At 36.2% G+C, this 15090-nt stretch overlaps 1 protein-coding gene across 3 annotated transcripts in view; it reads right to left on the bottom strand.

Annotated features, from left to right (window-relative positions):
- Positions 1 to 15090, bottom strand: part of ANKIB1 (ankyrin repeat and IBR domain containing 1) — a 93176-nt gene that overhangs the window by 31595 nt on the left and 46491 nt on the right. For all 3 annotated transcript variants that reach the window (XM_006034949.3, XM_006034951.3, XM_006034950.3), the window contains exons 5-8: positions 9728 to 9936; positions 6946 to 7034; positions 3397 to 3541; positions 942 to 1108 (exon numbers count right to left, since the gene is read on the bottom strand). In XM_006034949.3, coding sequence (XP_006035011.1) covers positions 942 to 1108; positions 3397 to 3541; positions 6946 to 7034; positions 9728 to 9936 — 610 coding nt within the window. The remainder of the gene's footprint in view (positions 1 to 941; positions 1109 to 3396; positions 3542 to 6945; positions 7035 to 9727; positions 9937 to 15090) is intronic.

The raw sequence follows: 15090 nt of genomic DNA, 5'->3' as shown, positions 1-15090 counted from the left end.
TGTTTCTTTATCATGAAAGTGCAATAACTGAAGTCATACAATGCAAACCTAGAAGGAACCTCAAAAAGTCATCCAGTCCATCCCCTGTTCTAAGGCATGATTATCTATATGCCCAACATGTTAGATGTTTGTCTAACCTGCTTTTAAAAATCTCCTGTGAAGTGATTTCCATAACCTTATATCATAGCACCTGGTTCACTGCTTAACTATCTTTTAGGTCTGAAAGTTTTTCCTAACTAAAGCCTTCTTTACTGAAAATTAAGCTAATTACTTTTCTATGTACCCTCAGTGGACACATGGAACAACTGATCATTAACTTGTTTAAAACCACATTTTATGCATCTCACAACTTACCAGAATCACCTCAGATGCATTCTTATTTTTTTTTTTTGACTAAAACATCCCAACCCTTTGTTTTGGATAATCAAACTTAATGTTCATGAAGGTGCCAGACAGAAATATAATTCTTTTCACAATACAAGAGTAGCTCTCTTTTTCAGTATTACTTGAGTGGACTTTGTTACTTCAACAAAGATTGCAATCATCTTACAAATCGTGGATAGGATGTCACCCATAAATTTAAAATCTTTCCATTAAATGGTGATTGTCATGTATTTTTAACCTTGTAATGTCTTATTCCAAGTTACCTAATGAATATAAAGCTAAACATACATAGAGCTCCATGCGGCTGTTCTGTGGCTTGCCAAGTTATCAATATAATATAGCAGGCAATATCTCAAAGCTTGTTGCCCCAAAAGATACAAAGACATATGAGCAGGTCAGATATCAAGCACAAGTGTATATGACAGATTATAGTCATGTATCATGCTCTACACAAGTCAGGCTTCTGCAATGTGGCAGACGGTAAGAAGTTTTAATGACCTCTAGAGCAGCAGTGAGTATGATCATTTTATGTAATTGTACAAGTTTCTAGGACTAACCAGCAGAAAAGATGTCCTTTTCCACAATCCACAGCAGGTGATTTTAGCATAGGGAAGCTAAGTGTATCTGAACCTGTTGTATTTGACCCCTGTCTTGTAAGCCTGACGGCTCTTTCACAGCCTGCTATAGGACACCATTTAATGGCAGGATTATTTTCAACAAATGCCTGAAAAGAAAGAAAAAAGAAGAAAATTACTTAACATTTAAGAACAGATTCTTACCACTGATATGGACTGTAAGCTGTGATCAAAACCTCCTTCTAATGAAGGTAGGGCAGAGGGCATACTGCAGTTTTCTAACTAAAATTTGTATTATTTAAAATTGTCATAACAAGAAATTGACTTCATCATTAGCTTAAAATTGCATTTGTTTGCTATACTAGAATTTAATATTTATGCTAAGACCTGAATGATCCATACTCTATGCAAAATGCTAAATATGTGCAAGTCTCACATATCAGGGGTTGGCAACGTTGTCTATCAGTGGGCTGTAATGATGCAGCTCAGGCTGAAGGTGGCCTGGTACTAGTACTCAGTCACTATTTGTCCATACCACCACTTCTTTCTGCTGTGCACCTATAGTGTTGCATGCGTGAAGTTCTTGGCTATGGTACAGGTGAAGCCCCCCACTGCCAAATAATGGTAAAGCCCCTGTTCTGTGGGCTGGATCCAATGACTCGTTAGAGTCTAGGTTGTGCACCATAAGTTGCCACCCCCTGACATACTATTATTGTTATTTATTCAACAACTATAATTTGAAATTTTGCAACATATAACTACTCCAGATTAACAATAAATACTTATGCTAATTATGAGAAATCCCAATGTAACTGAGATAAGATCTTAAAAACAGAATTAGAATAACTGAGAAATTTACTTCTGAACTTTTACATTAAGTTAATGTGCCTTCTCTTGTAAGTACTACATTAAATAAATTATAGAGAAGAAAACCCCCACAATGACACTATCAGTCAAAATCATCCTAACCTGTTGCCTACTTGAAAGGTGAGTAAGGTAGTGGATTAGATCTCGGCACTTTACTGAATAAGGTTTGGGGACCGCACACTAAAGAGCCTCATTACAGAGAAATTACACATAAACCAGCATAAGTGATCAGAAACTGGATCAAATCCGTAACACAACAGAAGTTCAGTGGACATAAACTGCTTTCAAAATGGCCAAAGCCAGTTTAATATAAAGCTGGATGGACGTAGTAACAGATTTAACTGATTTAGGGTTTATTGAACTTTTATCCCAGATCCCCTCCAGATTCAAGTCAACTCACAGGCTCCCAGCATCCCAGGATGCTTTGCACCTCCCCCACAAACCACTCCCTCACAGGATGGGCAGGCTAGCCTTGACACAAGCTGTCTGCTTCAGCCTAGCAGGAAGGCATGCTCTAGTGCCCCCTCACCTCCCATCTTCTGACCTGGGCAACTGCAGGCATGTGGCTGCATTTCCAGAATCAAAAGTGAATGTCCGTTCACTTGCTTATGGGTTCAATCTATGCAACTTAAATTAATGTGTGAAGACTAAATCAATTCAGCCTTGGGCTTTTTGACTGTCTGTACTTAGCCACATGGTAAAGAAGTGCACCAAGCTGCCTTTCCCACTCCAGGGATAATTTAACAAATTATTTAAAAGGTAACAGGTAAGGGTGCAAGCTTTGTCCTGTTTACGTGCCAAAGGAGAGCTCCAGTGAACCTAGCTGTAAATGGGCATTTGGTTATTCAGGCTGTGGAGTCAAAGATAGCTGGATATGTTTCTAGCTATATCACTCCTTGCTGTGCTCTTGAATAAAGAAACTGGCATATCTTAACTATGCTAGCTCAATAGGTTATAAGACTAAGTATGACATTTTGGCTTTTGAGTCCACTTTACAGATTAATACCATGAAAAAAAGTCCCTTGTACTGTAGCAACAGGGAAAGGTTTGTAAAATCTAAAAGTCATATCAAAAGTTTTAAGCTTCTTTTGCTATTTGGTTAAATAGTAATATTATGAAACTACAGTAGGATGGAACAAAGCTATAGCTGTATGAATAACATCATTCAGGTGCAGCAGAATTTCCCAAAAGCTCAAAATGTTTTTCAGAAACTTACAAAGTTGCTATAAGATTTGAAAAAAAGCCAAGCTTGGCTGATTAAAAACTAGATATCAGTTGTTCTGGACATTAATTTGATCATTAATTAATTTGCATTAAGATAGTTTAATTGGCCAGTATGGAAAAGTAGTGCCTGTTCTTGTGGAAATACATAATTTTTTCCATGTCCTAAGTATTAAGCCAAACCCTATGGCACAGTGCGTAAACTACATATATTTCAGACCTATGGGATTAATTTATTAAGGTCTACTAAACTGCTGTCACATTTCAGTATTCTCACAGAAGTGGTGATGTAAATTCAGATAATGAAATATGTTCACTTCAATCTCATAAAAATAGCACGACAATTTACCTTAATGTCAAACTGTAGGTAACGTTTATCCATCTCCTTGGAAACCACACTTTCTATGATCTCTACAGGCACAAGCTGGAAGCAATCATATGCTGGGCAAAAAATGTTGTGAGCTTCACCCTCCTGAATTTTTAAATTCAAAAACCTGCCAAAATTATGTCAGTAAGTATTTGAAAATAATACATAAATAAGAGTCAAGCAATTACTGCAGATTTACTATAGTTATACTAGTTTTAAAAGATTGTATGTACTTTTCCATTAAACTATTTAAACAAACATATCAATTATCTTTTGGTCTTTACACTCAGTAAGTGCCCCAGAATTGAGGAGTAGCATGCTGAAAAAGAAATGACATAAAAAATTAAAACTGAGAAACTGAAAAAAGCACTTGAATGCATGTGTGTAGTTTCAATCTGTCTGCCATGTGTTAGAGGCCTCTATGCAACTTTTAATAAAACTGAGGATAATTTCTTCATTTATGTCACAAAATGAAACATAGAGCAGCAATCACGATATTCAATAATTATAAGCCTACATAATTTTATCATACATTTAAAATATTCACTGGTGAGACAAATACTAGAATACTCTGTATACTTCTGGTGTTTCCATTTTAAAAAGGATGTTGAAAAATCAGAGGAAGTCGAGAAGACAGCCACAAAAATTATTAAAGGCTAGAGAAAATGCTGTCCAGTGAAAAATATAAAAAAATTTTTAAAAGATTGAAAGGTGACTTGATTATGTTTCTAAGCACCTTCACAGGAAAACACACTGGGTGCGTCTACCCATTCATTTAAGTTTGACTAAATTTACTGCACATTAAGCTAATGCACAGTAAACAATTTTGGCAGGTGTCTACATGTGCAGACTTGGCACAAAATTTAGTGCCATGTGCCCCATTTGCAGGTATCAAATTTAGTCACGATTAGCCATTTTTACTGTGCAGTAAGCATGCATACATGTAGATGTGCACCTGTACTGTGTAGTAAACTAGGCTAATGTGAATTAACATGTCTCGTGTAGACACGCCTATAGAGAACTAAAAGGTTTTTTATTCCAAGAGGGAAAGGTATAATTAATTACTAGAAGCTGAACCCAGAAAATGCAAATTAGAAATTAGGCACAAACTTGTAACCTAAGGGTGACTTACAATGGAACAATCTACCAAGAGAAGTAACAAATCAGAACAGCATGTCCTTCTGGAAGAAATACTTCTCCTACCTCTCCAAATACAAGTTCACCAACAAAGAAACAAGGTGAAATTCTTGTCTGGTGCCATTTGTAGTGTAACATCTAGTCCGCTTCATCAATCCGTCTCCTTACACCACCAAAGTGGGTTTCATTTCTCAGGCACAGTACCACCTGTCAAGCAGTTCCAAGGTAGGACTTGGGCAGATGGCACTGGGGATAAATTTGTGGGATGCCTAACATTTTATAAATTGTACACAAATTTACATTTGAACAACAAGCCTATTTTTCTTGATGCCAAGCAAGAGGCAGATTGAGACCAGTTTAAGGATTCAAACTCATGGTCTATTAACAAGGGGCAAAGCTTGTTTCCCGAAACACAATATGAACACCATTGCTCAATAACTGCCACTCTCAAAGGGGTTCCCATAGAAGAAACAACTGAAATGCAAAATAGCTGTAGGGAGAGGTAGAAAAGCTTTCTCTGGCAGGGGAGTGTGGAAGGATGAATCCAGACTCATTGCACTAACGCTATACTGGCACGGATGAGGCATATACATTTTCTAAACAATAGGAATATCATGAAGACTTCACAGTGCCTTCAATTATACAAAAAGCTCTGCTCCTGGGGCCAAACTTCCACAAGGAATCTTTAGCCCCCAGAAGAATGCAAGATGATTCTGAGAAATCTCCTGAGGGTGAACTTGATCTTACAAAAAGCATGGTGTTGCTTGGTTTAATGGCAGGGGGAGGGACAAGTTTGCCTGAGCTACCCACTAGCTTTTATCATTATGTGTATCCACAAACACTCACACTCACCAGACACTAGCAATCCTAAAAATAAATCCCTGTAATCCCTGTATGTATTTTGTCACCCAAGCCTGAGGCACATCCTTGGGGTAAATTTAATACTAATAATTTTGTAAAAAAAAATGCTTCTTCAAGAAATGGAATGCTACATATTAGCTAAAACCTGAGGAGGCGGCACTACTTTGGGGCACATCCGGGCCACAATTCGAGCATCAAGTATAGAATTATAAGGATAAGAACCTAAACACTTTACTGACTAGTGATTTTAAGGTGAAGCAAGATATCTCAGGAACTTTTTAACTAATACTCCACATCTGCACCAATAATGAATGCCTCTCAAACCCTAATGGGACACATCAATTTGCAAGGCACTAGGAGAATGATGGTAAAATTTTGATCAGGTAAAAAAAAGAAAAAAAAGAAGCCTTTAAAAAGTAAGCTTATATGCAGCTAATGTTCTTCCACGATATCAGCAGTGATGGGTGCACTGCAATTAGACCTTATCTAGACTACAAAGTTGTATTATAATGGTATATTTAAAGGAAGCGGAATGCTCTTAGTGTGGATGCAGTTATAGCAGTCAAAATGCAGTTCATGTTAGTATGAATATTTTCATATACAGTGGCCGTGTTTACATGAGACAATGACTATGCAATCTTTACTGCACAGTCATTTAGTACTTCTTTATAAACAAGTACTAAAGGACTGTGCAGTAACTGGAATTACCATGCAGTTGGGTCAAGGAATGTCTGTTTTATGACGCTGACTGTACAGTAGCTCATGACTACTGCACAATAGCATTGTGTCACACTTCCTGCCATGCAATGCTACTGCGCAGTAGTTACAAGCTACCGCGCAGTCAGTATCTCATGTAGACGTGGTAAGAAACTATTGAGATATGTCACCTTTGTGTCACTATAACAGGGTTCACACCAGGACTTTTAGTACCATAACTTTTTTGATATAAAAAAAATTAGCCCCCAAAATAAATAATAAACTGGTAAACCTTTTAACTGGTAAACCTATGACAACTATGTCCCAACCAGCAAATTACTTAAGAATGTGCTTCTCAACAAAGCAATTAAACCGCTTAATTTTTATTAAGTGCTTTGTTGAGTAGGGATGGAACTAAGTATGTACTTATCTTAAAAACAAATACAATTTTCTATAAAGGAGATTCAATAAATCATATGAGTAGCCCCATAAATTCAATTTGTGTAAGTACTTTACTGAATTAGGGCCAAAGCCCTAACTATACAAGTATGAGCCAGTTAATGACCAGTGGGATAAAAGCACTGAGTTAGCTATGATATCAATCAAAATCAGCCATCTAACACTAACAAATTCATTGGCTGAGAGAGGGAGATAGCCTCTGAAGTCAGGTAGAAGAGGAAGCAGGGGGTACCTTAAAGACTAAAAACATTCAGAAAGGCATAACCTTGTATAGGCTACAGAATACTTTGTCAGATGCTATGAAATGTTGTGCTTCTTTCCTTTTGTAAATGGAAAATCTACTCATTTGCAAATAAATGCTAGAACACATATACTCACGCCTCCCAGCATGATCTGCAAAAGTCATGTCCACAAGGCATATCCACTGGGTCTTCAAATATAGAAATATTACACATACAAATGTCACACTGTAGATTAAGAAAAAAGTACTGATGATTAAGACCATACTAAATCTCTGTATGCAATATGCAGAACTCAAGAGAATTATGCAAAAAAAAACCCCACACTACTTAAAAGTTACACAAGATTGGGGAAAATCTTTATGAACTTATCAAAATAAAGTTTTGCTTTATGTCAGAATCATAGAAATAGAAATATATTCATGTGTCTTCTTCATAAACAGCCTCCAACATTTACTATTTTTAAAAACTGATCAGGAAATCTTTTGGGCATCTCATCAGATCTCTACCACCTGAGTCTGCACTTCGTTCTGCAAAACGTTCACAACTCTTTATTCCCAATGATGACACAACAGGGCCAGATCCTATACCTTTAAAGTCAACAACAGCTTCATTATGTAAATGCAGGATCAGGGCTTGGTGACAGAGCAGTCAGGACTTCATTTAGGAATTCACAGGAGACACTAAGCCTATTGCAGAATTAGGATGATACCAGGATAGAGCTATTTAAATTATTTATTTAAATTATGATTTTAATCAATCCGTTAATAAAAGAACTTTTGACTTCACAAAACCTACTTGAAATTTTGTTTGTATCATCAACACTTATAAATGAGCTAAGTTATACTTTTTTCCCCAGCCCACAACATGCTATTACTGGCAGGATAGCCTACTTGCATCTTAAAAAACAGTTAAGCTACTACCAAAATGCAATACTGAATATTCAGGCCCCCAGCTTGCAAACATTTAAGCATAAAGGAAACTAATTCATGAACTACTGATATGCCTGATGTTTGGCGTGTACGTAGATGGTTGTGGCACTAGAGCCAACAAATGTATTTTTATTGGGAGAAAACTTCATCACGGTTAGCAGTAAAAGTGTTTTCAGACATTCAGTACTGTACATTAACATTTTTACAAACACAAGATAACATTCCCAGAAATGTACGCCTAAGCTAAGGCACCTATACAAGGATTTTACTTAGGAGCACAAAACCCAGAACTTCAAGCTGCAAATTTTAGGGGGCACATAACCAAATTAAAGCCATTTCAACTCACATAACTTGTAGACATTGTGTATTGGAAGGCACTGTTGGTTGCAAATATTCATTATTTAAATTGTAGTTCTTAGCTTATTGATTTCAAGTAGGAGTTCTGCTGTTCTAGAAATAGGGATGTTAATGAGAACCTGGACCTGTCTTTCTCTGCATAGGCAACCTTTATAACTGTGATATTTCTTAATATGGAAAAGTGTCAGTGTAAAAATGAGAAATTCTACTAATAATGAAGTAAAGGAAGTAAAAAACATCCAGCTGAGCAATTTTAAAGTATAAAAAGTGAAATAACTTACAAAAAGTTTCAATTTAAAAAATACTTGGTAATTTTCACTTGGCAATGTTTACTCACTTACCTGGCCAAAAGTAAGTCAAATTGGCAAAACAGCATGATTTCACAAATGTAGTTTTAGAGACATTAATTTGATAATTTTGCAGGTCTTTTATAATAATAGAAACATGATTTAATTTAAATCCAGACATAAAATTATGAGACCACAGATATACAACTGGAACCACCATCTGATGTCATGTCTGAACCTGTATTCTGGGTTAAAGGCTCTAATATTAGGAAAAAGTAGTATAAAATATAGTGTAAAATATACTAAGCATTTCAATACACATGATAATATTCTAGGACAAACATTCCAGTGCATAAAACTACCAAATAAATGACATGATTCTATATATAACTTTTTCAATTACTGTATCATTAAAGAAGTCAAGGTTTTCTGGGCATTGAATGCAAAACTGCACTGTTATACAATGTCCAGAAATATTCCAAAATTATTTACAAAATTATGCATGTTGTAGAAAAAAAACTTGGGTCATTGAACATAAATTTCATTCAAGTTACAGCTACGGATTATTAAAAAGAGAACTGTTTTCCAAGAGTCTTACTGATTTTAATGAAAGGCGAGTTGAAATTTGTGACAGTCTTGTAAACTGTTTCAAGGAAGCCCCACAGATGAAAAATAATTATAATCCTACAGTACACTAGTGGGCTGACATTTCAAACATAGACAAAGAGAATTTTGTTTCCTAATGAAAAGATATAAAAAAGGCAGGGCTCACAGTATTGTGTTCAGGAAAAGGGGTACTATAGAAGTAAACCTCAAAATACAAAGTCTTAAAAAAACTGCTGGGGTATACACTACTGGTATAACATTATCTCTTGAAAGCAGCAGCCCTGCATTACAATGGTGGCAGTGAATCTCAAAGTAGGGCCCTTTATTTTATCTACATGCAACCCATGTAATGACAGATCCTATTTTTAACATGCATACTTTAATGCTGTCTACCTTCATGAAGTCCACGAAATGACATTTTTAAAGAAAATATATTTTATATGCTTTCCATGGTTATTTTGCATAAGCAAATGACAAAATACTTCATCTGACCAGATGTGCATGTTTGTTTAGGAACTGGCTCATTTCCTTTATAATTTTAGATGCATTTACATGGCAGTAAAAATAGACTATAAAAGCATACTGCATAAACCATATCTGATAAGATTATGGAAGATTACATTTCCCACAGTTTACAAAATAACTTTCTGTTAACTCTTAGCACACCTTGCACCTTTAATTATTTGCAAGAGACATATTTGCCACTGAAGGGAGAATCTTTCTCAAGAAGAAAACATACCAGAGTTGTCTCAATATCTCCCGGTGACAGGCTGATTTCATCAGGGGAGGTCAAAGAAGAGCGAGTAGTGCGGGGAGTTCGTGGAGAAGGGAGCGTGTCCCAGGCATTATACCCGCTTGGAGGTGGAGTTGGCATTTGAACACCTGAACGTTGGCAGCAGTTCTCTGGATTAGACATCCATGCTTCAAGTAATTTCTCCCTGTCCCAGTCTTCAACAAATATATAAATAAAAATATTTGGCTACAAGACTTGTTTATTTATAACTGCATCATTGAAAAAACCTCTAAATACATATTTCAATAAAAACTGGAAGTACCTATATCTGTGGGAATACAGGATACTAGAACCTCAACAGACACTAATTTCATGATCTATAATTTGGGGCAGAATTTTATAATTAATTACACTGCTGGGAACTTCTTTTCTATTGATGTCAAAAACCCAAACATGGAAAACATTATTAATATTACTATCATCATCCTCATCTCTGTGAACTCCAGCCAGGAACTAGACCCAATAGTTTGGTAACATACAAGAAAACAGAAGAATGGTCCCTACATCAAAGTGCTTTCACTGTAAGTACCCATCTTTCACATGATAAAATGACTGCTCAGTTTGGATCCATTTTAGGGTTTGTTTTTTTAAACACATTTGGTTCAAACCAAATGTTACAAAGGAAGAGGACAATGTGGAGAATTGCTCATTGTGTATGTATGTATGAAAAAATATTAAGATAGACATTTTTACAACTTGCACTGTCTTCCTGCTGCACCTGATTTTCACATTCCTTGCACTTTCAGGGACTTTAATGGTGATTTTGGGTGCAGACAAATGCAATACCATCATTTAAAAACAACTCTTGTGTATAGCAGTCCCTTGAGCTGCACTGAGGTTACTCATGTAAACTGAGTTATTAATGTGTATAAGGCATTAATGGTCTCTTTATAAGTCATCTACAACATGTTAACGTTTTAGGGCTAAATGAAGATGTTGTGAGAAGTCCTCCTTCAACTGAAATCAATGGCAAAACTCCCATTGACTTAAATGAGCCAGAGTGTCACTAAGGTTGTTATTTCATAGTGGGTGCATATACACAGGTGCTGTGGAGTTGACTAATTAGCTCTGCAGTAAAGCATCTCTGTCTATACATGTGCCAGTAATAAGGCACAGTAAATTAACTCCACCATAGGATAATACTGTAAGGGGCAATACTATAGGATAGTACTGCCAAATCATTAACACTTTCAATTTTGTAATTTTTTAATACTGTGAAATGAGGGAGTTCTTCCAAAATAGCATATGCATCCCATTGACTAGGGTTTGATTTTACATATTGATACCCTTTTCAACCTCTTTTGCAGGTATTTTGACAAACTGTTATAAAAATGTTAAAGTTTGCTGGTCCTAAAGATTTGTTTTTGGATAGTAAGCATTACATTGAGACAATTTTAATTCCACATATAAAAATGATTTGGGTTGACCTGAAACACCTAAAGGTTTTGTCACCTAAACAGTAACAGCTGTTTGCACATTCATGAACACAATCCATAAAAATACAACATTAAAATTTATCTGAATTAAAAAAGAAATAATCTAAATATTACTTTGAACTTTATAAGTATGTACTTCTGCAATTATAAAATTCACAGTTAAATCTTTCTACCTGAAGTGACCAGGCTCTGAGGACCCACACCATTTCTACCCAAGATCAGGCACTGGGGGCTCTGCACTGCCTTTGCCCAGTCCTGCATGTAGGGATAAGGTTCCAAGGCCTTGGACTACCTCTGCCCAGTCCTGTGCACTGGGATCAGGCTGGAATTAAGCTCATGTGCAGGGATTGGGTTATGAGGCCTTATGCCACTTCTGCCCAGTGCCATATGCTGGATTGGACTTCAGGTGCCATGTACAATTCCCGTGTGCAAGGATTGGGTGCTGTGATGCTCTGTACACCCTCAGACCTGTAGGGAGCCCCATGAGCCAGATGACAAGGTACCAGGGAACAGATCCGGCTTGCAGGCCGGGGGTTCAGTACTACTGGTTTAGTACTACTTGATACTCTGTTTTTTTCAATAATTTACACTCAACATTTTTAACTAGCAAAAAAAATTTTTTCCCCATAAACACTCCCCCAATTAACTCGTCAGATGTGTCACTTTGAATCTAAAAATGTGTTAAAGATCAGCCAAGAACATGAACCTCTTCAAACTGAAAAAGAAATATGACTTGACACAGTTTATGATAGTGCTACAATTTCAAGTCTCAAGAGAGAGATGGCTGAATTGGTGTCAATTACTATGTTATCTTACATAAAGCTTCGTTTTATTTTTCAACCTCAACAATACGTGGCTTAAAAGGCCCTACATTTTAGATTTAGAAGAAAAGAACATTAAAAAAAATCTCTAATCAGCTCCAAGAAAAAAAGTTGATATACTATAAAAAATGAATATAAAATATGAAGGGCCCCCCCATAGCAGAACTTTTGTCTAAAAATTACACACTGAAATTGAAAATGAACAATCAGACTGGAATCCGCTTACTACTTTCTTAATATAAATGCAATTATTCTAGATTCAAATTTGCATTGCTTGCCAAACCCACACAGTATATTAAAGATTTCATTTATTTCATATTGTTTGCTTAAGGTCACGATACCTACAAATCATGAGACTGCAAGAACAGACATTTCGTACTCCTGTTACCAGAATAAAGGATGCCATTTTACAAATTATCTGGCATATATAATCTTTTCAAGGGAATTTGATGACCTTGAGATAATGCTAACTGCTGCAAGAAATCTTCAACTCTGACAGCTGTAATGCCTTTTAAATCAGGAGTCAGTGGCAAAGACGTGTGGCTTAGTGAAGGGGTAGGTAACTTTTTTCAGCTGCAGGCCATAATGACCCACTCCAGGTCAGAGGCAGATGGGCACATGGGTTTTAGGACCCACCTGCAACCAGCACTTGTCCCCTTGGTATCGTGGATTGAGCACCTAGAGTCAAAGCCCCCTGCCACCAAATGCTGTCAAAGCACTACGTCTGCAGGCTGGATCCAATGGTTCTGTGGGCTGTATTCAGCCCACAGGGCCATACGGTGCCAACCTCTTGCTCACTGGATTCCACTCTTCTCTTTAGTAAACCATAAGCTGCAGCAAAATGTAAGGTGATAGGTGCAGTTCAGCTAATGTTTTTCATCCTGAAATCAATTACTTTTAGAATCATGAGATGCATTACAAGTGAGAGTAGCTTGACTTTGTTTTTTGTTGAATGAAAGGCACTCTGAAAAAGATAGTACATAAATTGTTAGGGTCAAAAAGTCAATGAATCTTTTCTTATTTGCTACAATATATGAAGCACTATTTTCTGAAAATGCCTGAGCTCTGTTTTGAAAAATGAACAAAAACACAACCCCAGCTCTCATGTGGGAACTTAGGGCTAACAAATTAACGTTCTTGTGCAATAAAGGAAAACAGTTTGTCATATGATCAGATTTCAACTTAAAGTTAATAATTAAAAACAGTGAGTAAAATAAAGTATATTAAAATTTGTAAGAAATACCTAGTGTGTGAAATGCCTATTTCACATAATCTTATTTTAAATACATATGTTTCTCCTGTAAGGTTAACCACAAAACATTAAATTTGGCAGTACTACAATAATTTGAGTTGCTTCCAATTCATCTCTTAATTTTTGTAATCATATTTAAAGCTGAATGGATTCATCAGTTATTCATTTAATTCTGTTACACAATCATATCAATTTTTCATTTTCTTATTTTATTTAAAACACATTTTTCAGCTTTAGTTTTGCTTGGATGAATACTTTCTAGTTTATAATTAACATAGCTAAAGGCAAAACAGCCTACTTTTTCAAATTATATCTATGCCTCTCCCTACGTAGCAGTCAGTTACATTACGTTACAGCTACATCACTAAGGCAACGTCAAGAGAATGACCTTTGCAACTTAGACTGATTCCTTCTCAAATCTCAAGTATGGCTCACTAGATGCTGGCAGACATTTCTGTACAGTTTATTTCAACCTCACTGCTTCAGAATTCAGTGTGATATCATGTACTGTAAAACATAGCACTGCCATAATTTTGTCCTTCAGGGTGTCTGGACAGGTTACGGAATTTGCCTAGCTCTTTGGCTAGTTATAATAGAGTATTTTTAAAGATCCAATATAGTATTCCCCTTACAAAGTAATACTATACAGGACACAAAGCAAATCATTGAATTAAAAAAATGCGCACATGTTATTTATATACATCATATATATCATACATATCTATCACAAATATCAAACATATAAATATATAATGCATGTACTTATATGTATACATACATGCACACATATTTACATATACACACAGATACACACACACACACACACACAAAAGTCTTGCCATATTCATAAGCTGGACTTGATTAGGTTGTAATTTAAATACATTGACACAAGTATCTGGTACACTTCTGAATTAAAAGGACACAGCTAGAAATCTAGTCAAAATTAAAATAGTTAAAAATAGCTACAGGTTCTACACCTACTCATGAGACAGTCTGCCAAATGTTGTGGTTTTAAAATCACATTTCTTTATTACACTTTCTCTTACTCTTGCTGTTATGCAAAAAACCCCACAAAAACAACAGTGTTAAAAATAACTATGGCCCAGCAACACACACAAAAGCTTGTTTTACTTTAAGCATATGAGTAATTTAGCTATAAAGGGGCCTTTCAAGTGATTAAATGTTTTGCTGAATCAGAGCCTGAAGTTTCACTGTAGCAGTATGATCTTTAGATGCAAACCCTCCTATCTGTGTGAAAGACAACTAGTGTCATTAGTGGCTGGGCTTTCATCAAAAGTTAAACCATAAGAGCACATAGTGGTCTTAGCAAATTTTAATTAAGGACCACACACACACACACACACACACACACACCCTTATATATAATCCTTGGGCTGGCTCTACTCATTATTCAGATATTTTATTTTATTCAGATAATATATACATTTGAATAATGAGTAGAGCCAGCCTTAAAAAAAACCAAAAGAAATTAAAGCTGTTACAGGAGTTAGGTGTTGTATGCCTTACTTTTCCATTTTGAATTGTTTTTACACAAAACAACAATTTTTACCTGTTAAATTCGTATTTTTCCCCAGTACATTTTCCTCCAAAGCAGATGTTAAACATACAGCCTGCAGGCTCAATCTGTCCCATGAAGGCAGATTTTCACAGGCTGGACCGCCCAACCTTACAGGCCAGATTCAGCCTAAGGGGCTTGTTCCTGTAGCTCCCAAAGCTCCTGCTCCAGCCACATTAATCCCCACATTGCCAGAGCTGCTGTTGCAGTGTAGCTGTGAACAC

The sequence above is a fragment of the Alligator sinensis genome, unplaced genomic scaffold (assembly GCF_000455745.1).
Source record: "Alligator sinensis unplaced genomic scaffold, ASM45574v1 scaffold1011_1, whole genome shotgun sequence".
Classification (NCBI taxonomy): domain Eukaryota; kingdom Metazoa; phylum Chordata; order Crocodylia; family Alligatoridae; genus Alligator; species Alligator sinensis.
The sequence above is the reverse complement of the archived record's forward strand: the minus strand, read 5'-3'. Positions and strand labels throughout refer to the sequence as shown.